This window comes from Struthio camelus, chromosome 3 (genome assembly GCF_040807025.1).
Source record: "Struthio camelus isolate bStrCam1 chromosome 3, bStrCam1.hap1, whole genome shotgun sequence".
NCBI classification, from domain to species: Eukaryota; Metazoa; Chordata; class Aves; order Struthioniformes; family Struthionidae; genus Struthio; species Struthio camelus.
Genome location: NC_090944.1, coordinates 94,823,532 through 94,847,924, shown reverse-complemented (window position 1 = coordinate 94,847,924; position 24,393 = coordinate 94,823,532). Strand labels below are relative to the sequence as shown.

At 39.6% G+C, this 24,393-nt stretch overlaps 2 protein-coding genes across 9 annotated transcripts in view; one reads left to right on the top strand and one right to left on the bottom strand.

Moving 5' to 3' along the window:
* Nucleotides 1–7,997, top strand: part of ERO1B (endoplasmic reticulum oxidoreductase 1 beta) — a 39,765-nt gene extending 31,768 nt beyond the window's left edge. For all 4 annotated transcript variants that reach the window (XM_068939203.1, XM_068939205.1, XM_068939202.1 and 1 more), the window contains 5 exons: nucleotides 57–303; nucleotides 1,177–1,246; nucleotides 2,311–2,397; nucleotides 3,630–3,763; nucleotides 4,668–7,997. In XM_068939203.1, coding sequence (XP_068795304.1) covers nucleotides 57–303; nucleotides 1,177–1,246; nucleotides 2,311–2,397; nucleotides 3,630–3,763; nucleotides 4,668–4,728 — 599 coding nt within the window. In that variant the 3' untranslated portion in view covers nucleotides 4,729–7,997. The remainder of the gene's footprint in view (nucleotides 1–56; nucleotides 304–1,176; nucleotides 1,247–2,310; nucleotides 2,398–3,629; nucleotides 3,764–4,667) is intronic.
* A 2,500-nt stretch (nucleotides 7,998–10,497) lies between these two features.
* GPR137B (G protein-coupled receptor 137B) overlaps nucleotides 10,498–24,393 on the bottom strand; it is a 32,805-nt gene continuing 18,909 nt past the window's right edge. For 2 of the 5 annotated variants that reach the window (XM_068939208.1, XM_068939206.1), the window contains exons 5-9: nucleotides 22,105–22,327; nucleotides 18,278–18,431; nucleotides 16,034–16,158; nucleotides 13,017–13,141; nucleotides 10,498–11,397 (exon numbers count right to left, since the gene is read on the bottom strand). In XM_068939208.1, the coding sequence (XP_068795309.1) occupies nucleotides 11,286–11,397; nucleotides 13,017–13,141; nucleotides 16,034–16,158; nucleotides 18,278–18,431; nucleotides 22,105–22,327 (739 nt within the window). In that variant the 3' untranslated portion in view covers nucleotides 10,498–11,285. Of the gene's footprint in view, nucleotides 11,398–13,016; nucleotides 13,142–15,191; nucleotides 15,270–16,033; nucleotides 16,159–18,277; nucleotides 18,432–22,104; nucleotides 22,328–24,393 lie in introns of those variants that run through there. The other 3 variants (XM_068939209.1, XM_068939210.1, XM_068939211.1) reach the window with 3 other exon arrangements.

Sequence of the window (24,393 nt, the reverse complement as noted above, 5' to 3'; positions counted from 1 at the left end):
CTAAATATATTTGTCTCCCGTCCCCCCCTTTCCCCCACTTTTTTCTTTTGGCTTAGAAACCTGGGGGAAGCCTCGCTGGGGACCAAATGTGAAAGAGTTCACACGCCGCTTTGATCCTATTGAAACAAAAGGAGAAGGACCAAGGAGACTCAAAAATTTATATTTTCTATATTTGATAGAGCTGCGTGCTTTGTCAAAGGTTGCACCATACTTTGAGCGTTCAGTTGTTGACCTTTACACTGGAAATGGCCATGAGGATGCTGAATCTAAAGCTCTCTTACTAGATATCTTCAGGGATACAAAGTAAGGCATAAGCTTTTTTATTAGTAGTTTGAAATTCTCAATTATTCTCAATTCTCAAGTTAAAATAGATGACTTCTTGATTGTGTGGGATAGGAGGGAGAGTCGGATGAGGAAATGAAATTAAGCTATGAGGGGAACAAGGCAAATTTGTATTTTTGACAGGAAGAGGTAAGTATTTTTCAGAGATTCTAATGGGCCAATCTGGGATGGGGGGAAGGCTACCCCTGTGTGTTTTTTCTGACTCTTCAGTATGAGAGGCACATGATTTATTTTGAAAAGAAAAATGCTACATGTAGTCTTTTAATGATCTAGTGACTAATCCAGTTTTTAGCATAGATGTTTAGCTCTGGGGTTGTAGCCATCCCTTCTTCCTTCTATATACTCCGTAAGGTTCTTTAGTCCAGTTTCTTTGCTCACCTTCTCACTAACGTTTGTCATAAGTAACATGCTCTGCGGCTTCATTGTTCTCTCTAGTTGTAATCTTGCTAGGTATTTGAGATGTAGTCAGACAACTGATCAAGCCAAAAGGCAAATATTAAAAGGATTTCACTGTGTATTAGAAGGAATTGTTGGTCAGTGGAAATGCAGTGAAGAGGATTCTCAGCAAAGCTCTAAATAACATGTTTCAAGTTATAATGATTAAATAGTGAAACTGCTACTATTCAGAAAAATTTTGAAGAGCTATTCTGTAAAGGCTATGATCTGAAAGTATTTCACATCTCTAATGTTAGTATATTGGATTTTTGCTTTATATTTTGCTGTCTTTGTATATGGATTTTAATGTGCCAGCTTACGCTGATCATAACAGCTGCTCAGTGAGCTTGATGGTACACTATAGTTTATGCCAGTTTTTTGTGGTTTGTTTTTTATTAGGTCCTTCCATATGCACTTTGATGAAAAGTCCATGTTTGCTGGAGATAAAAAAGGAGCTAAGTCATTAAAGGTAAAGCAGTATTGTTAATTGTTAATTTCTGATTAACACACAGAGTATTGTTTTTATTTTAGAAAATCTTTCTCAGCAGCATGCTTCTGGTAGGAAGGGAAAGTAAAGTAGAAAAGGCAGGAATAAAAACTTGCAGAATTATATCTGAGTCTTCTTCATCTCCTTTATAGTAAATGAATGAAAGATGTTATCCAAACAGATGAAAATCTCTATTTTACTGCCTTGGGCCTACCATTAGGACTGTGGTGAGGCAAATAAGTCTATTGGAAGCAATACTGTATTTAAATAGAATAGATTCCCCAAAGGCATACCAAAAAAACCTCCAGTAATTTTTATCTTAAAAAAACAGATACCCAATGTATATATGTACATGTGGATGAACAAGAATGAACTTAACATTAGAAAGGCATAGCTCCTAGAGGCAAGAATCTAATGGGAATGCTGTTGTTACCTAGTGACTTCCAATGTTAACAGGCTGTTGCTGAAATTGGTACATATTACAGTTCTGCAATTAGTGTGGCTTACGGTAGTAAAGGTGCAAGTCTGTTTTTGGTAGTAGCTCGAATTTATCAGCATAAAAATATGCTAATAGTTTATAGCCCAGCTAGTTTTTTTTCTGACTGTAAATATTTAATTTAGATCTTCTTTATTAGTTCTGTGCTGCTTTTGTTTCCTTGACAGGTCCCATAGCTTTCACTCTAACTGAAGCCTCAAAGCAACAATCTGCCCATAACTTTGAACAGAAAGTGTCTCTTCTGGATTGTAACTTTGTTCACCTGTGTCAAAAATATGTAGGGGTTCAAAAAAGAATTGGACAATTTAATGGAAGAAAAAAATCTGGCAAGGACTCAAAGATACAGTACTTACATCTCAGGAAATGCTGAGCTTGGCAAGAAGAAACTAGGCTTAGACAGACCCTTTTTATGGCCTGACCTGTGTGGTAGTGGTTTTGTTCCGTCTTAGCAGTAGAGGGTTGATACTGTAGTGGTACTAAATTAGTTAACCTGTTTTTGTAAAACTGGAAGTACTTTAAGCTAACCTTTTGTTTTGTTTTTGATGACTAGGAAGAATTTAGATTGCATTTCAAGAACATATCCCGCATAATGGATTGTGTTGGATGTGATAAATGCAGATTGTGGGGCAAACTGCAGGTATGGTTTACTGTGCGTGTATTGGGATTGGGAGATTAGCATCTATTTCAGTTTGGCAGGATATCTCTTACCTAAATACCGGGACTTTCTGCATAAGTTTGCTCTTTTGATATCGTTACATATATATTCAAAATAAAGATACTTTTAGCTTACTTTTAAACAAAATGTATTTAATTTCTTAGAAATGTAAAGTGATAAAACTTTCCACAGCTGTTCTATTGACGGAAAGGTATAGTTTATATTCTCTGAGATTTGATTTAGAGCAAAATGCTTCAAGGCAAAATTTTGCTGGCAGTCAACATCTGTATTCTGTGCTCAGATAAGCCTTGCAGAGTCAGCTGCGGGAAGCCTTCCTGGAAATACTACACTTGTTTAATCAATTGTTGAAGTTTGACATGAGATTTAATTCCACAAATTGAGGTATAAGAAAAAGAAGTCATTCAGATTTTCATTATTTATGCAGAAGCCAGAATTTCCAGGCTTCTGCCTACCCTGTTCTAGTTGATGTTTCTGATCTGCTACTCTTTTTTTTTTTTTTTCCCTCCTTGTGCAAAATGAAGTAGGGTCAGATGAATTTCTTGACCTCTAGAATTCTCTTGCACCCAGCCTCCACCACTTTGTGCCAAAAGCCAGTGGTTCTTTCCCAGCCTGATTAAAAGGGGAAGTAAAAACAGCTTCTTCTGTTCTACTTCTGTGCAGAAAACAGGGGTTGAACCTGAAGCTACAATGTCCAGCATTGAGACTAGAGATGGAAAAAGCAGGAGATATGTTGTGACACATCATAATATTAAAAACCTAGTTTGACTTGGAAAAAGTGGAGGGAGAAAGAAAAGGGACATCTGATCCAACAGCTCCCACAACAGTGAGGCATCTGTACTGTTAGCGGGGAAGGGAGCTGGAACTGTTGTTAACAGGTCTGCTTTCAGGTCCATCTCTTGTGGCTGGCAAGAAAAGAAAGGGAAGGAAGAGATTAAAAACAAGAGGGAAGAGCAAGTACATTTGAAGGAACAAATGTTCTTAAATAAGTGAATGAACTTAGTGCATAACCGTTGGCATGCATTTGCGTTAGTGTTTTGGTTCGTGTGAAAAGTATTCTTAGGTTGAGGGAGTGTCCATATATAAAAATTAGTAACATTCTTACCTGGATTAGTAATTTGGTCACTTCTTTACAGTTTTCTGAGAGTAAGAGGGAGTAATCTTTTTGATACTAAAACATTGGAATTTTCTCGTAGACTCAAGGCTTAGGAACTGCTCTGAAGATTTTATTTTCTGAAAAAGAAATACAGAGCCTTCCTGAGAATAGTCCATCAAAAGGTTTTCAACTCACACGTCAAGAAATAGTTGCTCTTGTAAATGCCTTTGGAAGGTAGGTTTGTCATCTATCTGCTTAGTGTTTAAAAAAAAAAAAAAACTTCAGTGTCAAGGCATAAGATCTGTGGAAAGATGGTATTGATCATGTAGCTATAACTTTTAAAGGCTGAATAATTACTAGTGACATGGATAAACTTAATGCCATCAAACTGAGTATGTGAAGTATTGAATATTAGCCTTAGTCTTTGTTTTATGTTGAGATCTAATTAATCTCTTTATCCCAGATCTCACAAATTCAGTCTTATAAAAATTGGATTTCAGTTGAATTTCTTGAATAGTCTTAATCGTTAGAGTTTGGGTATGTCTCCTCCTTTTTGAGCTTAGATTGATAACTATAGCTGTTCTGCAAATACATTTTGCGCTCCTATTTTAAATGTTAATACATAAAAAGTAGTGAAAAGGAACAAAAATACTTTGAGTTTTTTATAATACCCCTAGGCATTCAGATTTTTCTATATGGTGTGATTATTTTTGTTAGATCTTTAGTTTTGACTAATTTTTTTTGAAAACAGCAATAATTTTGTCTGTTAAAGTGATGAAATAAAACTTTCCAGGACATGTAGAACTTGCTTTGTTCATCATGCTAGTTCTTCAGATCTTGAGCATAAAGATTTCTAGTTCTGTTTCTGTTTAAAAGAATGTGGATATTAAAAATTTTTACCTCTGTTGAGAGGTCCTAGATATATTGAATGAGGACATTTTAAAATATATCTAAACTTTAATCCCTGTAATATTTTATTTAAATATAAAGGAGTGCCAGATAGTACATCATCTGAGGGAAAAATAGTATCTTAATGTGTTAATCTTTGGGGGAGAATTGTCGTGCTGTCCCCTCCTACAAATGTTGTGCTTCTTCTACAGCTGACTTACTAACACTTAGGGGTTTGTTTCTTTTACAGGCTTTCCACAAGTATAAAAGAATTGCAGAATTTTAAAGTTTTATTACAACAAACTAGGTAATGAAGGCCTTTGCACAACCCATTAGTGAAGATCACTTACATGACTGCATTGAGCAGAAGGAACTGATACTTACAGGACTCTTATGAACTGATTAAAAGTAAAATCAAAACCCAACTTGAATATTTATGTTTAAACTAGGAATGGTTATTAGAAAAGATATTTATGAATGAAGTATATAGTTTTTAAACATGTAAATTATGCTGATCTGTTTATTTTTTAAGTTCTCTGCTCACAATTCTGTTGTACTGACACTTTCTAAATTTTGTTTCTTTCTTTCAAAGATAGTTGTTTTATAGGAAATTACCGTACCTCCATCCTGACCTGGCCTTTCCTGTGAGAGGTAGTTCTTTCCTGCCTCCCCCTCATGCCCAAGTACTGAGCTTCAGTATATTCTGAGGTCTGGGTACTCTGATTCTGAGAAAAAACAAAAACAAAACTGAAAAAAGGAAATAAGGATCTTGTTGACTTCTGATTTCTTGTTGTAATTATGAAGCTTACTTAAAAATAGGAAATTTATTGAGCAGAAAATGTTATTTCACACTGAGATCCTTTGCAATCGGCTGATACCAAGATTTTTTTTCCTTATCTGGTGCTTTTGAAAAGTTCCTTTTCACTTTAAATCAAACACCTTCTCTCTGATGCAGTATAGTTGGAGATAACTTTTCTGCAGCCCCTTAAACCTGCATTTGCTTGCCGGGGAGGTGGGGGATGGTTAGTGGCATGCTGCTAGCAGAAAAGCTTTGCTCAATCAGGTTTGCATCTAGACCCTTTTATCTTCTTCCAAACCGTAATTACAAGTTCAGTTTCCAGAAATTGTCCTTTTAATGTTTAAAATGTTAAAATAGCACACCTTTCTCTTTAAGCAATGGAAAGACATTTTCTCTTAATGGGTTATGTTTTAGTGCTATGTTAAAAGGTCAGTGCAGAAATGTAAGAACTTGTTTTTATAGTCACTTTTAAAGAAAGATGCTTTTTAAAATTCATAATCATACTGACATTTAATACTGCATACTCTATCTATGCAATCCCTGATTGTATCTTCTTTAAAAGGATATTCAGCATAATAAAACGGGTATATTAATAATGTAACTTGCATAAAATAAGAAATTATTTATCATTGTCCACAAATGTCAGTGATAACTTATCATTGTCCAAAACAGAATTCAGAAACAGTACTACTGATTAGTAGCAACCATATATTGGTTTAAATTTAAAATGAAGTAATTTTTTTTTTTTTAAAAAGCATGTTTAAAAGTGAAGGTAGGAGTTACGAATGTAGGAAATGCTGATACAGTGTAGATATTTATCTTTTGTTTTTAAAAGTAATAGTCTTCACAGAATAAAGTGCTCTTAAAACTCTTAAATGTTTCTCACCCAAGCAGGTTTTTGTGACTTGTTTATAGAACTTACTGTGTAACTGTATTGGCTTCCATATTGTAATCCTTTACAGTTGAGATTTGCTGAAAGCTGGAGCATGCTCTGTGTCCTCTGTTTCCAGACTAGAAACTGCTTGAATTTCTACCTGACTGGAAATGAGACGAACTATCCTACTGACACTTGCTATGTGGTACTATAGAAGTATTATTTCTTGAGAAAGTGAGCCCTTGAGCTGAACTGGGAAAGCTAAATGGAGAAAAGAAGTCCCCCAAAATTTGATAACTGCATAAATTGACAATGAACTGGTATCTAGTCTTATGTTCCTGTTTAAGCCAGTAAATATTTTAACACAGTGTTACAGAAAGCTAATGCCAGTCTGGGGATGCTGTTGTCATGTTCTTAGCCAGCAGCCTCTCTTGCCTGTAGGCACCCACATCTGAGCAGGTTGCCACAGGCTCCCTTCCTAGTTAATGGAGGAGAGTAGGTGATTTCTAGGTGGATTCAGCTGACCTGTTTTGAGGTCTGTACAAGATTATACTTTGGGATGCAATGCTTTTCACCCTGGAGTTTTTCTTCTCCATTTAAATTGAAACGGGAACCTAGATAACTAGTTCAAATGTGAACAGCTGGTTTTGCTCAAATGAACATTTAACTATTCTGGGTTAGTGTATATATTGAAAGAAGTCCCCCCCCCCCCACCTCTGTTGGCTGTTAATTCCTTGCCTTTTGGATTGACCTGCAAGGCCTGGAACTTGTAGGCTCACTTGTTTGAAGAATGCTATATAGCTGAGACTTTTCTGTATTACTGTAGTGCCTAAAACTTTAGGCAGGGTTTTCTAGTGAGGAGAAAAAAAAAATTACATATATTGTCTACACTGCCCCAGGAAGGACTTGAGTCTTAGAAATGTTTCTTCCCTCTTTTCCCCTGGCTTTGTGGGGAAAGTGAATTGCTTCCAACCTTCTTCTGGCAGTGCAACTTGTTATTTTTCTTCCACCTGTGCCTGGCTAAAATTTATGGACACTGAAGCAGCATCATATAGTAGTGTCATGCACTTGCTCATGGTACAGGTGAGATTCAGGTGTGCAGAGCCTGGACACCTCCTTGTAACCATCACTGGCACAAAACAGGCAAGGTTAATACAGTTGGATAAGGGCATAACGAGATGGGAAGTTCTTCTTTTCCTTTGTGTCCTGAAAATGCAGGAATGCAATTCAACCGAAAATTCTGTGTACAGGGAAATTCTGTTGCATTTGAATGTAGACTTCACTTACTATGGAAAGCATTTCACTTCATTGTCACTGTAAAAATACAAAGTAAGACTTTTCATGTTAGAAGTCTAGTTGAAACAATTCTCCTGTCACCTTTTTTTACTGTATTTGATGTACATTCTTTGACTATGCTGCCTATGAAGTTTTGTCATGTGAGTCAGATGACCTAGTTCTTTATATGTTAAAATAAATTTTAGCAAATTGCAGATCTGTTTTTATATTATAGAATCAGGTTAGTTACACTGTTCATAAGCTGTAAACTATTTTAAATTCCAACTTCCTGTTAATGGAGATCAACTTGTCAACACTGTCTGCCATTCATTTCAGAGCAAAATTACATTTCCTTGTACAAATGACACAATGATTGTAATCATAGGCATAGCGAGAAGACAAAGTTTGATTTCCTTCTCTCCCCCCGCCCCCTTCCCCCCCCCCCCCCCCAATCCTGAAGACTTTACCAAAATGGTAAAAAGATTTGATGCAAACTGCATACATAAAATGTTAGGCACTGTTGTTGAAAAGCTTGATCTTCAGTGCCTGAAGAGGAAGACAAAAATATAAATTTAGAAAAGTAAGATACAGACTTGTGTAAGCTAGAACAATAAAAGTATTTTCCTACTTCAGCTGGTCACTTGTGCTATATGTCACTGTATATGCATGACATACTGTGCCACACTTTCTTGAGTTGTGTTTTTGATGGTTGGGTCACCTTCATCTGACCTTGCTCTGTGCTTTTCTGGGAAATGACCTATAATATGTTGTAGATAAGCTAGAGGCTTATGTTTATAAACTAGCAATCAGCAACTCATCACTTTCCTACTTATATCTAGCCTATTAAAATGATATTTATTAAAATCAAAATTAATGTTTGAACTGCTTACTGAGATCTAAATACATTTCTGAATCTTTGTTATCTGTTTCAATCTATAAAATGCAAATTAAAGTATTTTCTGCTACATCTTCTTGTGAATGTAATCTATAGATCCTTCAGTTGAAATTTTTTTTTATCTTTAATTTCATTTACCTTTCAACTACACTTTGTAGGAATATGCAAGTTAAATTATTTGTGTGTCATTGTCCATTTAAGCTTAAGATAATGAGCAGGCTCTCATTCTCACTTCAATTCCAAAGATGAATATAATGTTTGGATTTTTCATAAAAATGCTGCTGCATATCTGTTGCTATTTATAGTGTGTTGTAGTATATCAGTGCATCAGAAATTAATGTGGCAAAATTAAAGTATGTTTCTGTATGAATATGGCCAAAGCTACACATTGTTTTTTAAGCCCAATTATATTAAGAGCCAAAAAGCTCATTTCTGAAATTTAGTTTGGTCTGTTCTGACCCTGACTTTCTCAAAAGCAGTTTAAGAAATTACAAATTGCTTTAAATCTGTTTTGCTCACCCAGTTGGGCTCCCTAATGGGACTCCAGCTTTCTTTCATTCCATGTACGTATTTAACAAATTATCTTTTTAACAATCTGAGCATCAATATACCATGGTCTGTCCTCAGTTTAAGTGGGAAAGTATCTGTTATACAGATGATAATTATAATGATGTGATTTTTAAGCTAGATATCTTACCTTTAACATTGTCCCTTAAGTCTCCTGGATTTGGGAATATTTGTTACTGTGATTGGTTAGTCACATAAGTCCACTTCTTGCATAAATACTGTGGCAAAGGGATTAAGCTTGTTTTAAGTGCAAAATTCTTATTATAAGATATAGTTGCACAGTAAACATTTAGTGTGAAGAAAAACACAATTCCTGCCACTTTTTTTTTGCCCTAGGTCTTCACGCAGTTCTGTACAAACACCACAGTAGATCTCCAAGGGCCTCTCATTCCATCCTGGTGTAGCAACCAACTCCAGGGAGATTTTAAACACATCTTAAGTAACTAGGAGTGCTTACAATTCACAGAGGAAAATATGAAGAACATGCCCACGCTAAATCAGAAGAGATACTGCTACGGTAAACAGTACTTGACAACCATTTTTCATGTCAATTTACATGTCATTTACTGTGCTTCTGCTGAGGCAGGGCTCATGCTCTGATCCTTCCGCAAAGGTCCCCAAAATCAGAGCACCTATAGAAGCCTTGGCATCCTAGCATTGGCTGTGGAGTGCTGCACTGATGGGGATTGCTACGGTACTGTCAGCTCCCAGGCAGACCTGGTGAGATCTGCTTGCTGCTCTGCTCTGGCTGGAGTCGTGCACCATGCAGTCTGTCAGCATGGGCATCTGACTGGATTGAGTCCTGGTGCACCACAGGATAAATCTTGGTGACTACCTTCCTGAAGCTCTGCAGATCAAGCCTATAGCTTAGGGAGTGTTTGTTTTTTCTTTGTTTGTTTGTTTGGGGTTTTTTTGATATTAAAACACTGCTTAAGTGGATAGATTGTCTCCCCTAATATTTCTCATAGCTGAGCTTTTCTTTCTCTACGTCATCTGTTGAAATGTGTGCAAGAACTCTACTGCTTATCAACAACTTCTTGAAGTTGTATGTGAAAGGAAAATGTCAAGCCTGTCTCTACCGTTTGGAGATGCTGAGGTAAACATTAAAATGAACTTGTTTAATAGAAGCAGGGATTATTATGAGAAGCATGGATTTTTTCCTATGCAAATATGGAGTGAATTACAGTATTTGTTTCCAGTGAGGTAGGAAAATGAAATGTCCTGGATGTGCAGGGTTGTTCTCTTCACAGCAGAGTACATCAGTCAGCATGGGGTGCAATAAAAAGAACCTAAAACATAGTTGGGGTTCCTGCTTGCCTTAGATGAGGATTATTTTTGATGCTTACTAGGTGCTAGTTTGTCACATGTTAGAACAGTATTTAAGTCAAATTCATCCCTGAAGTGCATAAGACTGAAGCAGGGCTTTCCTAGACTTCTGCCAATTATGCTGATTTTTAACCTCTTGGTCCACTTGAGGTTTTTCTGCTTAAAGTATGTCTGCCTCTTCTGTACTCCTTTTTATATATGCATGTATAGACTACATTTCTTAAGTCTTTTTTTTTTTTTAAATAACATTGTGTGTCCATCTCTCTGGTCATATGTACTTACATAAGTATGCAAGTATTTTATTACTCTTTGAGATAAAATACCTAAAAACGTACCCAATAATTGCTTGACAGACATGATCATAGAACTTTAATCAGTCAAACTTACAAGTTTTTACTCTGTTTTATATTTCAAAATGCTTAAGTTGCAGTTGACCATCTCTTCTTTTTGGAGACAGTCCCTGCAGCTGCTTGAGAAGACACAATTTTCTGATCTTATTTTCTTAGAGGAATGCAGTGTTTCTTCAGATCTTCTATAGTGTACAGATAGTGGTTAGCCTCCAAACACCTTGTATCAGAGTAAGCCGTGAAGATCCAGAGAGTAAACTGTGCTCCAAGAATGCAGCAGTAACTTAAAAAGACAATAATAGGGCTGGCATTTTTCCCTTACAGGCTTCTAAGTGCATGTAAGAATCCCAACTGTCATGCATTTGAGCAAACCCTTTAATGTGGTGTTTATAGTATACTTTATACAATCATGTATTTCTAACCAAATACATAGTGTAAAAAATAAAAATCCTTAGAAAATAATTATGCTATTTAGCTCCATGAAATTTGCTCTTTTAAAATGAGCATAGAATGATTAAATTATCCCCTCTAACAACTCTATTCAAAGCCAAAAAATACCGTGGCTTAGAACAGGGTATTAACTAGAACAGGCTTCAAAGTTTAAGTCATTAGCTTATACTTCTCCTTGAACTATGAAAACCTTGTGGCAAAGACAAGTTCTTCATTTACTTGTGCATAGGAACACTCTTCTAAAAACCAAAGGGTGAAGAAAAATTGCTAAGCTTTGTTTCTGAGAATAACTGTTTTAATATTGGAATGTCCCTGAATGCTGTAGTTGATTGAAGTTATACAGGGCTTGGCCGGTCTGTGTCCAGTGCTGGATCTTGTTGGAGTGATCCTACATAAGCCATGAAACTGTTGTTCTGATGTCCCCAATCATAGTAGTCTGGAGAGAAACTTAAAAAGAAAATGGAAGAATTGGTGACTGGCAGATTGGTTTTGGAGATACTTAATTCATTCTGGAGATGGTTGGTGAATGGGGACAAATGCAATTCTACGGATGCATTTCTCACACTGAAGCGCAAAAACAACTGCTTCCTCTGCTTCCTCGCCCCCCGCAAAAAACCCACACCATCTTTGGCCTGCTAAGTTATATTTATGATCTGTCAGTTATTTCAGTCAAAGTATTTTCAGCTCATTGTCTGTTTCCTGGTTCTTCTAGTTCATTAAAGACTCTCTCCTCTCTGCTTCACTAATCTAGAGGTCGTTGAAAGTCCCAGCGCTGGACCGTAATGCTTCTAATCTACCTAAAGTTCTGTTACTACAATAGAGTATCGGTAACAGACCTAAACTTCCTGTATCCATGTGCAAGTTACTCATACTTGGTTACTAACTCTGGCAAAGTGTCTCTTCTCCCACAGGCAGTATGAGACAGCTCATATGGCTGGTTTGGTTTCCTCTGGGAGCTGTGCCTCTGTTACCCGGATGGCTGGTTCCTTCATGCCTTTGTGTGGAAGGCTGTCTTTAGCTGTAGGCTGGATACTAGACTGGAGCGTACCACCTCCAGCACCCTCCATGGGACTAGTCACTAGGTGGAAAACTAATGCAGAGATAGGATGGGAACCGTAAACAGTGACTAGCTAACTTTGCTGAATCGTGGTTTGGGTTCAGAGAAAGTGACTACATAATCTTAGATAAATGAGTAACAGGAATTGGATCTGGATATGATAGCTTTGGCTAGTGAGCAAGTCTTCATTTTAAGATGATTGAAGATGAAGAATCATCATTTAAGATGATTGATCTTCTACTACTAGCATTTTGTAGCTATAGGAAGGGCAATTGAATTACAGATGCTGGAGTCTCCTATCAGGAGTGTTCTTGCAACGCCTTTCCCTCTCTGAATTAGATGCTATCGTTCTTGCTGTGAACTGTTTCTTTCTGGAAGCATAGGCCAGTCCTTTTTACTGTTCTGCAGGGAAAACAGGCTTTCTGTGCCAGCCCTGAGTTGTGTTGCATAGGACTGCAGCAGTTAGGGTTTGCATAAGCTTCTGGCAACTAGGAAAGCAAATGTCCCTTTTGCTTCAAGTAAACTCCAAGTTGTTTAGCCATGCTACAGGGCAACCAAGGTCTGAGCAGCTTCTCACTGTCACAAGCTTCTGCCTGCACTCTCAGGCTTCTCTTCTTTCCTCAAAGCTGGTTAGCTGTTTTTCTAGGCCACCTTGCTCTTGCACATACACCAGTAAATGGCACTTAGGCTACTCTTGAAAGAAATACAGGGCCAACTTGCAACCCAAAGATCTGACCTCCCTTTTTTAAAGGGGGAGTACACTGTTGCAGTTCTTAAATTATTTAACTGTTTTCATTCTTGTGTCTTTGACTTCTCTAAGTGCCCCTTGCATCCTTACAGTCACTCACTGATGCCTCTTCACTTCAGCTCCCTGCTTTGCTCTCCTGCCCCTGCCTAGTTTATATGAGAATTTGAGCAGAACAATTTACAGTGGTCTCTTGCAGTGTGATGTCTCTCTCCTCTAGCTGTTCCTGTTACGGGAAGCAAGATGTTCCCTCTTGCATCTCACCTGCCCTGTGCCCCCTGTGGTGCAATATTCCATGCTAGATCGTCATCGCTGTCATATCTGCGAGGGTTGTCAAAGAAATAAGATCTAGGGCTGAAGCCATGGCTTGGGACCATTCCTGCATTGGCCTGAGGGAAGGGAAATGTCAGTCAGTAATTGCAACAGATAAACTGCTTGGTGCCTGGCTTCTAAAAGAAGTCACTGCAGACTTACCTCCTGGCTTCTGACATAAAATAGACAATCTTACATTTGCTGTATACAATAGCAATCCTTTCACATTTTCTGTTTCTCCAACAGTATAGTGATAGCCTACTGACCTTAACAGTTTTTTCTCTTCCCCTCCTTATAGCTGACAGGTATGACCCACTTCCAAAACCGCTCTCCAATATGGTTCTAGTTTGTCTGCTGAGTTCTTGTCTACCCTGGACACTTGCTGCTTCTAGCCTGTTGCCTTGAAAGAAGCAGCAGGGAAGCAGGATATCAAGCATGTAAGGAGATTCGCTTTTACCTCTCATTTTTTGAGCCCTCCCCCTTGGCATGTTACCTCCCTCACCTTGGGAACTGATCATGCAGAACTTTGGCACCCAGTTAAGAAACTAGGGCTGAAAGGCCCCTGGGACCTCGCTCAGCATTTTCAATGCCTACCCAGTGCTGCGAGGGTCAAATCCCAAGGAAACAAAACAGAGAAAGGGGTGTATGCATAACTCCTTCATTTACAAAGCATTTTTCTTTTTATTTCCCTATGAGTGAGAGCGGAAAACACATAAGATTCAAAGGGTCATTTTGATTCTTGAAACAGTGCATAGGAACTATGCACTAGGACCCAGCTGAGCCTTTCCCACTGATCCACTGCTTGTACCCCCAGGGAACAGTGTTCACTGCACCTGGTAAACTTGGATGACCTCTTCTCCCTGGCCTTAAGCAAGAGAGAGGTTTACCTCTTTTTTTTTTTTTTTTTTTTTTTTTTTTTTTTAATGTAAAAGCTTTGATACAGGTGAAATAAAACAGGTCCATCTCTGTCTCCTCCCCCTTTCCCATATTTATTTGAAGGTCTTGGCAAGGCAAAGGACCAAGAATTACAGTTACCCTGTGTCAGCACTAAAGCACACAGATTGCAAGTCCCAGACTATAATCTTCTGCAAAGAATAGAACTTTACATCTAAACAGCACTGAATGTTGCCTCTATTTAAATTTTTCATTTCCGAAGTCCTGAATCAAATTATAAGCAAAGCACAACTATTTTGGGGGGCTTTTTCCTTTCTGCAAATAAATAACACTCTGGATTTTTACGAAAACAAAGTTTTGTTTTATGTTTTTTTTTTTTTAAAACTAAAAGGTTTGTTTTAATTCTATCCTCCTGCTTTATGGGCAAATGTTTTCTACCACTGGGCCATTTGGTACTAAACAGCTGTAAGAGTTTACTGAAAATGTTAGATTACAGTCCTGTGGCCCTTGGTCTCCCTCTTGTGGCAAATTTGCATTGAAGGTCAGTTTTGCCTTGCAGAGAATCTTTCGGGTGATTTTCTTTCTTTCTTTTTAATGTTGTTTTCAGTTTTCTTCTTACAATGATGTTGTTTAGCAAAAATATTGTAGAAAAAAATCACCTATGGCTGATCTGCTATGACAGATAATGTTCACCATAAAAGGTACCCATAAAAGAAGTGCTATCACTGATTGACTCTTCCGAACTGTATCTTTAAGTTTGAGATTAAAGGCTTTCTGCAAATCAAAATGCAAAGACATAATATTGTCTGTGCTAACTGCAGTGCTCTTCAACTTGTGAGAGAAAACTGCCTGTTTAACTTCATTGGAGCTCTCATATGAGCAGGATTCCAAATCCTTATGTGGTCAGTTTTTCGTAAGGTAAGATTAGACGTGTCTCTTATTTTTTCTTCTCTTGTGAATCTCTTTCACATCGTCCTAAATAGACCACTAGGTGTAGCCTTACTAAACTGACTTTAAATAAAAATGAGATCTCTCTGTACTCATGTTTTAGAAGAGCAGCACCACTGTGTTGTCTTTCTAAAAAAAAAAAATATTGATTCTTTTCTTTACAGTTGTCCAGGGCTAATTCCTTGGCAGGTGTGGCTCTGAGACTTTTGGGGAGGACACTGGAGTAAAGGGTAGGTTTCCTAGTGTGATGTCATGTACTACAGGTGAACAATAAGAAAGGCTTACCGTTAATTTACCATTACCCTTTCAGGTGGAGATTCATTATTTTCTTGTTAGGTTTGGCTTTCTTATTGTCTCTGAAATCTGCATGTGAGAATGAAGACATGGCCTTATCTAACAAGTTATTCTATGAATTGCTTTGCTTACTTGTGAATTTACCATTTGCATTCTCCCTGGGGAATACTAGCTTTGGTTTGGTTTGTCCTATAGAAGGACGTTACCCAGGTAACCCTAGAGCAGTGCTGATATTCCCACTTGTGCCTGCCAACATATCCCATGCTAACCTGGAGAGGTTGCCTGCAGCTATAAGAAGATGCTTGTCCATCTCTTAACTATGTTGCAGATAGTGAGGACATTTAAAGGTATCCTTACAACTCACACTCACCCGTGCTCTACTGAAACAGCCAACAAAACTGGCAGCTAATGCTTGTTATTGGTCTTTGACATGGAAACAATTCAATGGGCACAATGCTGAAAGAATCCAATCTATACAATCCATATGCCATTAAACATTTAGCAGGTAATCAATTTCATTGCTATCTATGTGATAAAAGATCTGAAGTTTGGATAGCACGCTTATTTTCCATTGGCTCAAGTAAGGACCATACTAACCCAAAAGGAAGATGACCCTGAGTTTAAATCAATTCCTGATTTTTAAGGCAAACTACTTGTCTGTCTTCTGGGTAGATATGATGACTTTCTCTCATGAGGACTTAGTATGAAGAAGTGGGAAGCTTGGGTTGTTTTTATTCTGCCAAAGATACTTTGAAAAAAAGAAGCTAAAATGCTGCACTCTCCAGACCTGTCTTGTCATTACGCTACCAAAATATACAACAAGTTCCACTCACTAGATCTTTTGTAGGGTTTCGGACACGGAAGAAATACACAACCAAGGAAGTCGGCAACAGCTCCCAGATGAAAAGGATCACTCCAAACACAATGTAACCTGCATCTCCCAACTGACATTTCAGATCTGCCTGTTGAAAAATCAAAGAGAAAAATGCTTAGAAATGAAAATGGCAGCTTGTTTAAAAGGTGCAGGATGCAACACGTCTTATTAAAGACCTATCCTTAAGCAACTGAAATGCTTGACAGTGTGGCCAGAAACTCCGTCTGGTAAAGCTGGATTAACCTGGCTAATGATTAAAGGCCCTATTAAAAGGAATCAGTATTCTGTGTTGATGGCTACATGGCTTCTCTTTCTTTCTAACTTGCCTCCTCTTTCTCCTCCTCCTATTTCTCCTTTGAAAAAAATCTAAGTTCAGTGGTTGCTTGCCAGATTCACAGACTGGGAAGACAGTGATAAAATCAAGGTAATGAGAAACTACTCTTCTAGCCCCTTTCCGGGTAGGACTGATATGTGAAGGAACAAACAATGCCTAGGTCTTCAAGAGCATTGCTGGAAATCTGGCTTTTAAAAATTAAGGGTTGGATTCCTTTAAGTTGGTGCACATTGCTAGCTTGAACAACTATGCTGTTGTTCTAGTGTTAGCTTTGAACTCCTAGCTACCTTCCTCTCTATGGTTCACTGCAGCTGCAGAGGGCAAACCCTGTCTTTTTGTGTTTTGTACAGGGAAAAGTAGGGTAATGCTTCTGACAGGTGACCTGAGGAAATACCATGGTAAAAAAATAAAAAAAAATTGTACTACTGAAAGTGACTGTTTATTCTGGTACCGACAGGAGCACCCGCCCCTCCACTTCCAGGCCTTTTTCATATGGCTCAAATTGTTTGCCCCAAAATCAAGGCAGCCCTAATGTCACAAGTTAGATTGGAGGTTCAAAAAGCGATAGTGGTGTTCTAGGTCCTAAAGCACTCCAGTAAGTTCCCTAAGACTAACGATAGCCTCCGTGTGGGAAACTGGACCAAATATTCTGGCCATAAAGTCCCAGCACCTGTATTCCAGGTCTGCAGCAGTCAGCACAACAGGTGCCTGCACTCCAAGTCCCAAAGTGTGTTGCAGCCACTGCAACAGTTCAGGCCCCAACAACAGGAGGTAAATTCAGGAGAGGAAGCATGGCCTAGTGCCCTTCTGCCTCAGATCAGTGTCTTCTAATCACATGGAGTGGCACAGCCTAGCTGCATTCCTCTCAGCCATGCTGGAGCAGGGGAGATCAGCCATCCCTTTTACATACTTTACTCAAGTAACTCTTAATGAGGTCCTCTAGGCAATCTTATCCTACCACGTACCTGCTTATTTACAATTCTGTCTACTGCTTAGCAGAAAATTTTAATGGTTCCAGCTTTGCTCAGCCACCCTGGTGCTACAAGGCACTTGGATGGCTGGGAACACTGCTTGTGCTCTGCAGGTGCTTGCTGAGAGCGTGGGGAGACATGAGGTATCCGGGGCTTTCAGGCCAAACAAAATTTATGCGTGATCCAGACCCAGACCAGAGCCCAGACCATTCTGGCTAGCCTTCAAAGAGTTGGAAAACTACTGAGACCTAAACTTTATCCTCTCAACTTGTAAGGCAATTTTTTTTTTAGAAAAGGTCTAAATCTGTATGTTTCAGTGTAAGAAAGGAGTTGGATGCCCAAACTTGATACAATTCAACAAAGAATCACCTGCTCATATTCTCAGGCACTTTTATCACTGTTAGTTTTCAATCTAAATTGTCATTTGCAATTAAAAGCTGACAAAAATCACAGTCTGATTGTATGACTGATAGAATTAAGGTAAATAACCCCACTGCACTGGATGGCAATGGAAGATTTTACAACAGCTTCAGAATTTAATATTTTAGTGGAATCAAGTATTGCTTTTCTTCCTTTCCAAATACAGTACATTCTTTCTAATGGACAAAACACCCCTTTTAAATAAAAGGATTTCTTTTTTTGAATATTATAATCATGGTAAATACAATACATGAACTAAAAGACTGAATTTTTTTTTAATTGTTTGGTTAATGCACTGTTTTAGCACTGTTTTTTCCCCCTTATGCTACTACTACCAGAAATTCATGTTCCTGGAAAAAAGCCATTCAATAAGAAAAATCAGTAGGATTTTATTATATTAGTGCCTCTTGTCATAGCACTTTGGAAATTAGTCATCACATATAGAATGAGTTTTTCTCATCAGCACTTATTTTCATACTTGCCTGATCAGATACGTTGTACCAATCGTAATCAAAAGAATTGACTTTCTTGGTTTGAGAAAATGATAAGATGAACAAGTTATAACAGGCTCGTGAGGTATAAAGTAGTATAACAGTCACTCCTATACTTGTCACCTGACAGACAGATGAGCCCTAGAAGAGATTTAAACACAGGTTATTATTCATAGGGGAAGTTGGCAAGAACATTGTTTGGCATGGATTTGGGAGCTGTCATGCTACTCTGCCTAAAGCGACTCATTTTTTTCTCTTTATTATATTTGATCAGCACAGCATTTTCCAGGTGATAGTAGCAGTTCCAGCCCTCACCAAAATGGGCTTTGTCTCATTCCTGTTCATGTCGTAGGAGAGCTATTTTCAGAGCAATGGAAGTACATAAGAATTACATATGGTATCAGCTGGAGCAAGAGGGTTCAGCCTCCAGCTGTACATTAGCTGTAGAGCATCCTGTATTGGATGCTGGCTAGCTAGTATGATGCAACCTTGCCTCTTTTTATAGCTGCTTGCTGTGCACCTATTGCCCCCTCTAAGTAAAGAGCAGATAGTAAGAGCCTGCAGTTAGACACAACGCAGGCAGGAACAGAACTTCCTGTCTTATGTAACGTCAGCATGGAGGTGACAAGGTGGGAGCATGGCCTACAAGTGCAGTGACCGCAGCAGGGCAAATCTGTGAGAGGAAGCTCCAGCATGGGAGGAGGAAGGAAATTGCAGAGTGTGAAATCAGGACAGTTTCTTAGTTCTAGGGAAGAAAACGGACAGAGCCAGGGAGACAGCCTAGTCCTGTGGCAGGAACAAGAGAGGCACCTGACCACTTTGCACAGGACTCAGGGTTTGGAGAGACCAGCACAGAAGGGCCCACAGTTGATGGGCAGAAGGGCCCCAGCAGCAAGAAAGGAAGGGATTTGGGAGCCTATGCTACAAGGATCAGTGTGAGTCTGGTCACGCAGGCAGGCACATGAACAAAAATGGGACTGGCTTTGAAAGAAGAAGCTCAAAGGAAATTCTGTGCAGTTAGCCCTGGAGTAGTGCCTTGCATAGCCAGAGCAGGAAAGACGGGTTAGTGCTTTGTGGCCTTTTAGAGGAGCAAAATGCCTTGAGTTTGTTTGCTTCACTAGCCCTCCCCTTTCCCTCTTCTGGCAGAGAGAGACACACCATGCAGATGGGCTCCTCTCATCTATGTGAGAAAGAGGGGCCAAGAGGGCAGTTGCTCCTCTCTTCACAGGACCCTTTATAGCAGTGTAGGAGGCAGGAAGGGCTACACCCCATTCCCTCCACTCAAAAACTCTGCTTCTAGAGGGCCAAAGGGCCATGACACAAATATCACACACGACCAGGGTGGTTACTGAAGTATGGGGAGTCACCAAGTCACCGTGTCCTGAAGCCCTGGCCTGACCAGGCCCCTCTCTGCTGCTCATCCCTGCTTGGGGCTGTTGTTCCTGTGGCTCTGCTAGCCAACCTCCTCAGGCTAGGTGTTCCCTGATGTCATTAAAGAGGAATTCAGGGACTGGTCAAAAAAGCTTGCTGAAAATTAGCTCGCCTTTTTTTTCTCCACAAAATAATAAAACATATGGATTCAGAGAACAGGCTGGCTCAGGAGTATTATGAAATCCACAACGCAGTCAAACTCTCTGATTGACTCCCTGCTTAAAACACTGCTGCAACTACCCCATCAACGGGGCTATAACCTGCAGTGATGTCAGGAGTGAGCCAAGAGCCTGCTGATATATAGGAATTGAGACCAGAAATATAGTATGCAGCCGTGAAAGCGGTGGCAAGACCAGCAAGCAGGAAATGCCACAAAGAGGAAATGTTTGCTAGGCACTTCTCTATTCTCCTTCTGTATGAGCAAGTCAGTAATGCTGTCATGGAAACCGAGGGTGCAAGAGCAGAGAGAAGCTGCTGACTGGCACACACCGTATCCCAGTTCAGTCGCATTTTCAGACTGGGGATAGCAGAACTAGAGAGCAGAGAGGGGCTGGTATTTCCCTATATGTGTTTCTCCATATAGCTGTCATTCTTGGGAGAGAGTTTGTGGTGCAGGGACTTTAACAGTTAAATATGCTGCAGGTTTAACGAGCTTTAATCCTACCAAGTACACACACGTATACACACACACACACACACACACACACAAAGAATAAACGTGTCCTATTTCACAGTCAGTCAAATGTACATGGTGGCTTGGTGAAGGGAGAATGCCAGAGAAATCCTTTCTCAGTCACAGGCTGTGACAGAAGATGGGACCCCTACACTGGTAGCATGTCTAGCACAGAGCCAGCACCTAAAGGCAGAGCTGTGCACCTCCTCCATGCTGTCTTAACCTTGGCTCGGAGAGCCAGATCTGTCCCCTGTGCCCACGTAGGGGAATGCAGTATGTCTCTATGGGTTTTCACCTTTTCACCAATCCATATCTCCATACACCTCAGAGCGCACATTATCTCCAGCTCTACTTCTGTCACATCACTGTAGAGAACGGATTTTTCTTTTTACCTAGTGTTTCAGCACAGCAGCAGCAGATTAAACCAGGATGTTTTTTCACTGCTGGCTCCAGCCTTCTGTGTTCATACGTGCAGTCATATCCTAGTGGAAGTCCCCAGAGGAACTCCAATTTCGGGTCAGCAGAAAGAGGTAAAGCTCTCATTAATTCTCATTACCACATTCAAACTTTCATCAAGTGAGTGTTCTTTTCCTCTCTGCAGTAATGTTAGAGTTTGTTTGTTTGTTGTGAAATAGCTTGAAATAGAGAAGATCAGGTTTCCAGCAGGACGAGGAGATGGAACAAAGTAACCTACCAAAGCCTCCCTTAGTTTAACATTGCCTTGTTACAGAGATTTACGCTTCTGAGATTTGCAGCAGTAGAAAAACTTTTCTTACTAGTAAAAATAATCCATTGCTCATGCCCTTTGGTCAGCAAATGACAGACTTGAAAGAAACAAAACAAACTAAGTTGCGTTTTTAAATCTTCCGTTCAGCCATGAACTTCCAGTTGTGCAGTATGGCCAGATTTGATTAAATATGAAAAATATTCCTTTCATCTGCTTAAGCAAATGGAGTGAATAATTTTATTATAAGATTTTCTAAATACTAGCTGAAAAGTAATTTTTTGGAAAGGTTTGCTACGGTAATTGGCACTGGTTAAACTATTTATTTTAAGATTTAACCATTTACCACAAATGATGTGATGTTAAGCTGTAAACCCAGCCATTTGACCACAGAATGTGTCAAAAGCTGTCAATCTAATAATATTTCTTTAAAAACATTCTGTAGTAAAAGAGACTTTTACCTTCTTCTTCCCACTGGACTGAATTTATAATGCTTAAGTCTTTCAAAATGCACTCTCACTATCTATAGGGCAGTATGCAAATTCATAAAGGGAGGTTCACGTTCCTCTTCCTCGCTTACCTTCTGCACACGGCTACCTTAAATATTTAAAATAATCAGTAAATAATTTGACAAGGCGAAGGATCCTAAAGTATAGACCACCTTTTTTGCCGTAGTATTGAAATGAAGGGGTCTTCAGATGGGAGTCTGGAGAAAGCTGAAAAACAGCTGTGAGAAACTCTAGCTACTACATTCTGTAAATTCTTTGTCTCACAACACTTCATTTTGGGGTCTCTGGTATTAGCCAAAGGCACCTTAGCTACAACCTCCTATTTAGTTCATCTCTGTAGGCAGGATGGACAGCCAGGTGCAAGCTGTGAAGTTTAGGGCCTCCAACTCTCAGGGAATCTACAGAAATGTAGGCCTTTGCCTTGCACTGCCATTGTCTCCGAGAAGGAACTGTAAAAGAACTGAAAATGTACCTTACCTTGGACTCCAAGTAAATGTTGGCTAAAGACATCTTGGAGATCTTATACAGGCAGATGGAGAGTGAGACAGCGCACAGCACAAACAACGTGTCATTAATTGCCACTCGGACAGAGACAATGACTTTTCTCTCTGAATTCTCTGTTCTCACCAATACCGCACAGGTTAAATTCACCAAGAGGAAGAGGAGACTTATGAAAAGAGAGGCCAGGTAGAGGGGCAACCTGGGAGGGTGATGAGAAAACAGAGTTTTAGCAACTTTATTCAGCAAGCGTCAGTCATGAGATTGGTGCTGCACTCTGAGCGAAGGAAGGCACACGTCTTGGGGCTGCGAGAGCTCGCAGAGAAACTAACTGCACAAGCCTAAATCACAGTGCTCCAGCCTGCTGGAGAGAAGAAAGTCACTCATTGCAAACCCGCTTTTAAAGTTCTACAATAAGCCATAAGAAACTAACGGCAGGAAACAAAACATGAAAGTGTCTGTAGCAGAAACACATATAAAAATGACTTTAAAAACGCATGTGCTTTCTTAAGAGTGTGCACTTCATACAGCACAGACCTATTCTTATATGACTATTCACTTGTATAAGAAACCTTACAAATGGTTGAGCTGCTTGGAAAGGACTGGTTTTGATCTTCGTTTTAATATATGATTATTCCCGTGAACAGTATCAATGGCTGCCAATGTTTACAGTTTGATTGCTTATTAAATTAGTGAAGTGTCTAATAGGAGGAAAAATCTCTCAGCTACTAGCTCCTCAGCTCCTTTCTCTGTCCTTTTTCCTAAATATCTTGATCATGAGCAACTTTCTGAAAAGAAAATCAAGAATTTTAAATATGCACATTGATTCTGAATGGTCATTTGCCATCCATGCCAGGCCAAGGGTTTGTTTGCACAACCACAGGGGCAGAGCTGAAATAGAAATGTGTGAGGGAGAGAGAAGCCCAAAAGCTGGGCAGTTTTCTCTCATCTCTTCTATCCATCTCCCCAGCACTGATACCTGCAATACAAGCATGCCATAAACTGAAGAAAGGCTGCTTTTAATTTCGCTTTTAATTTCTCTTTCCTCCTACACACAGCTGCAGAGCTTTTCATTTTAAAAAAAAAATGAAGTGTGTTTCCATTTCTGGTGTTTGCTTATTTCATTATCACTGCTGATCAAGGCAATTTCAGATAACATTCATGAACTGCAGTCACTGAACAAGAAGTTTTGGTCCACAGCCCTTCACGTCTTCTGGGAATTTTGAATTTCGCTGATAGGAAATGCTGATGAATCAAAATCTGATTGTTTAAAAATACTTTTACCCAATGGTGATCTTTTATTTCCACATGCTCATATCCTTTTGGGATGGTATCAACCCAGCTGCAAAACTGAAGAACAGCTGGCTTTTTTTCAGAGGACAAGAAAGGAAGGAGCACATCTTTGAGACCCTTCAGACGTGTAACTGGCAGAACTGAAAGCCTAGAAGTCCCTGTTTGTGTTTATGAACCAATGCCCTTGTTCCCTTGGCCCCTGTAAGCAGGGCCACTGTCTGTCAGCCATGGAAATTCCCTCTCAAGCGGGAAGATTATGCTCATTCTTGTCTTTCTGGAGGAGGGCTCTGGTTTTAGGATAAGAGGCTATAGATCACTCTTTTAAACCCCACAGTCTAATGCTGAAATCACTGCAGTCCTAAAGCTCCTCTCTCATATGGCTTCCTCTGGAGAACTCAGTTCCCAGTTGGAGTGGTAGTATCTTTACAGCTTGCATTTATTAACACTTGAAAAGTCTTTTAAGTGATGGTCATGTGTCTTCCTTCCCCTCCTCTCCCAAAGCCCATTTAATGGTCTCATCTCTGCTCCCTGACTGCAATGCAGGTAAAATATTCTCAGGGGCGTCAGGCTGAGGAGGAAAGGTAGGCTCCTACACCTTGCCCACGTGCAGAAAGTATGTTCTCTCCTGGGGCTCAACTTAGTCAGGAGGACCTTCTGTTTCGGCACAGCCTGCATGTCTTTGATGGCGGCTTGCCACCAGCGAGGCTTAGAGGCTTCCAGGCCAGGCTCCTCCTTGCTGGGGTCTAGGAAAAAAAGCAATGTAATGTTGTCATGCCCACACACTCCCGTACGTGCCAGGGTGAGCTGCTATGGCCAGTCAGTTGTGCAGCTCTTCACATAATGATCTTCCATCCCCCTTAATAACATTATGTGGCTGGGGAAATGGCTGCCTTTTTTGACAATAGAGGCATTGTTGCTGAGCCTCTGAATAAGCGCCGATGGAGATGAAGGCTAGGTCTCCAGGGCAGTTTTGGG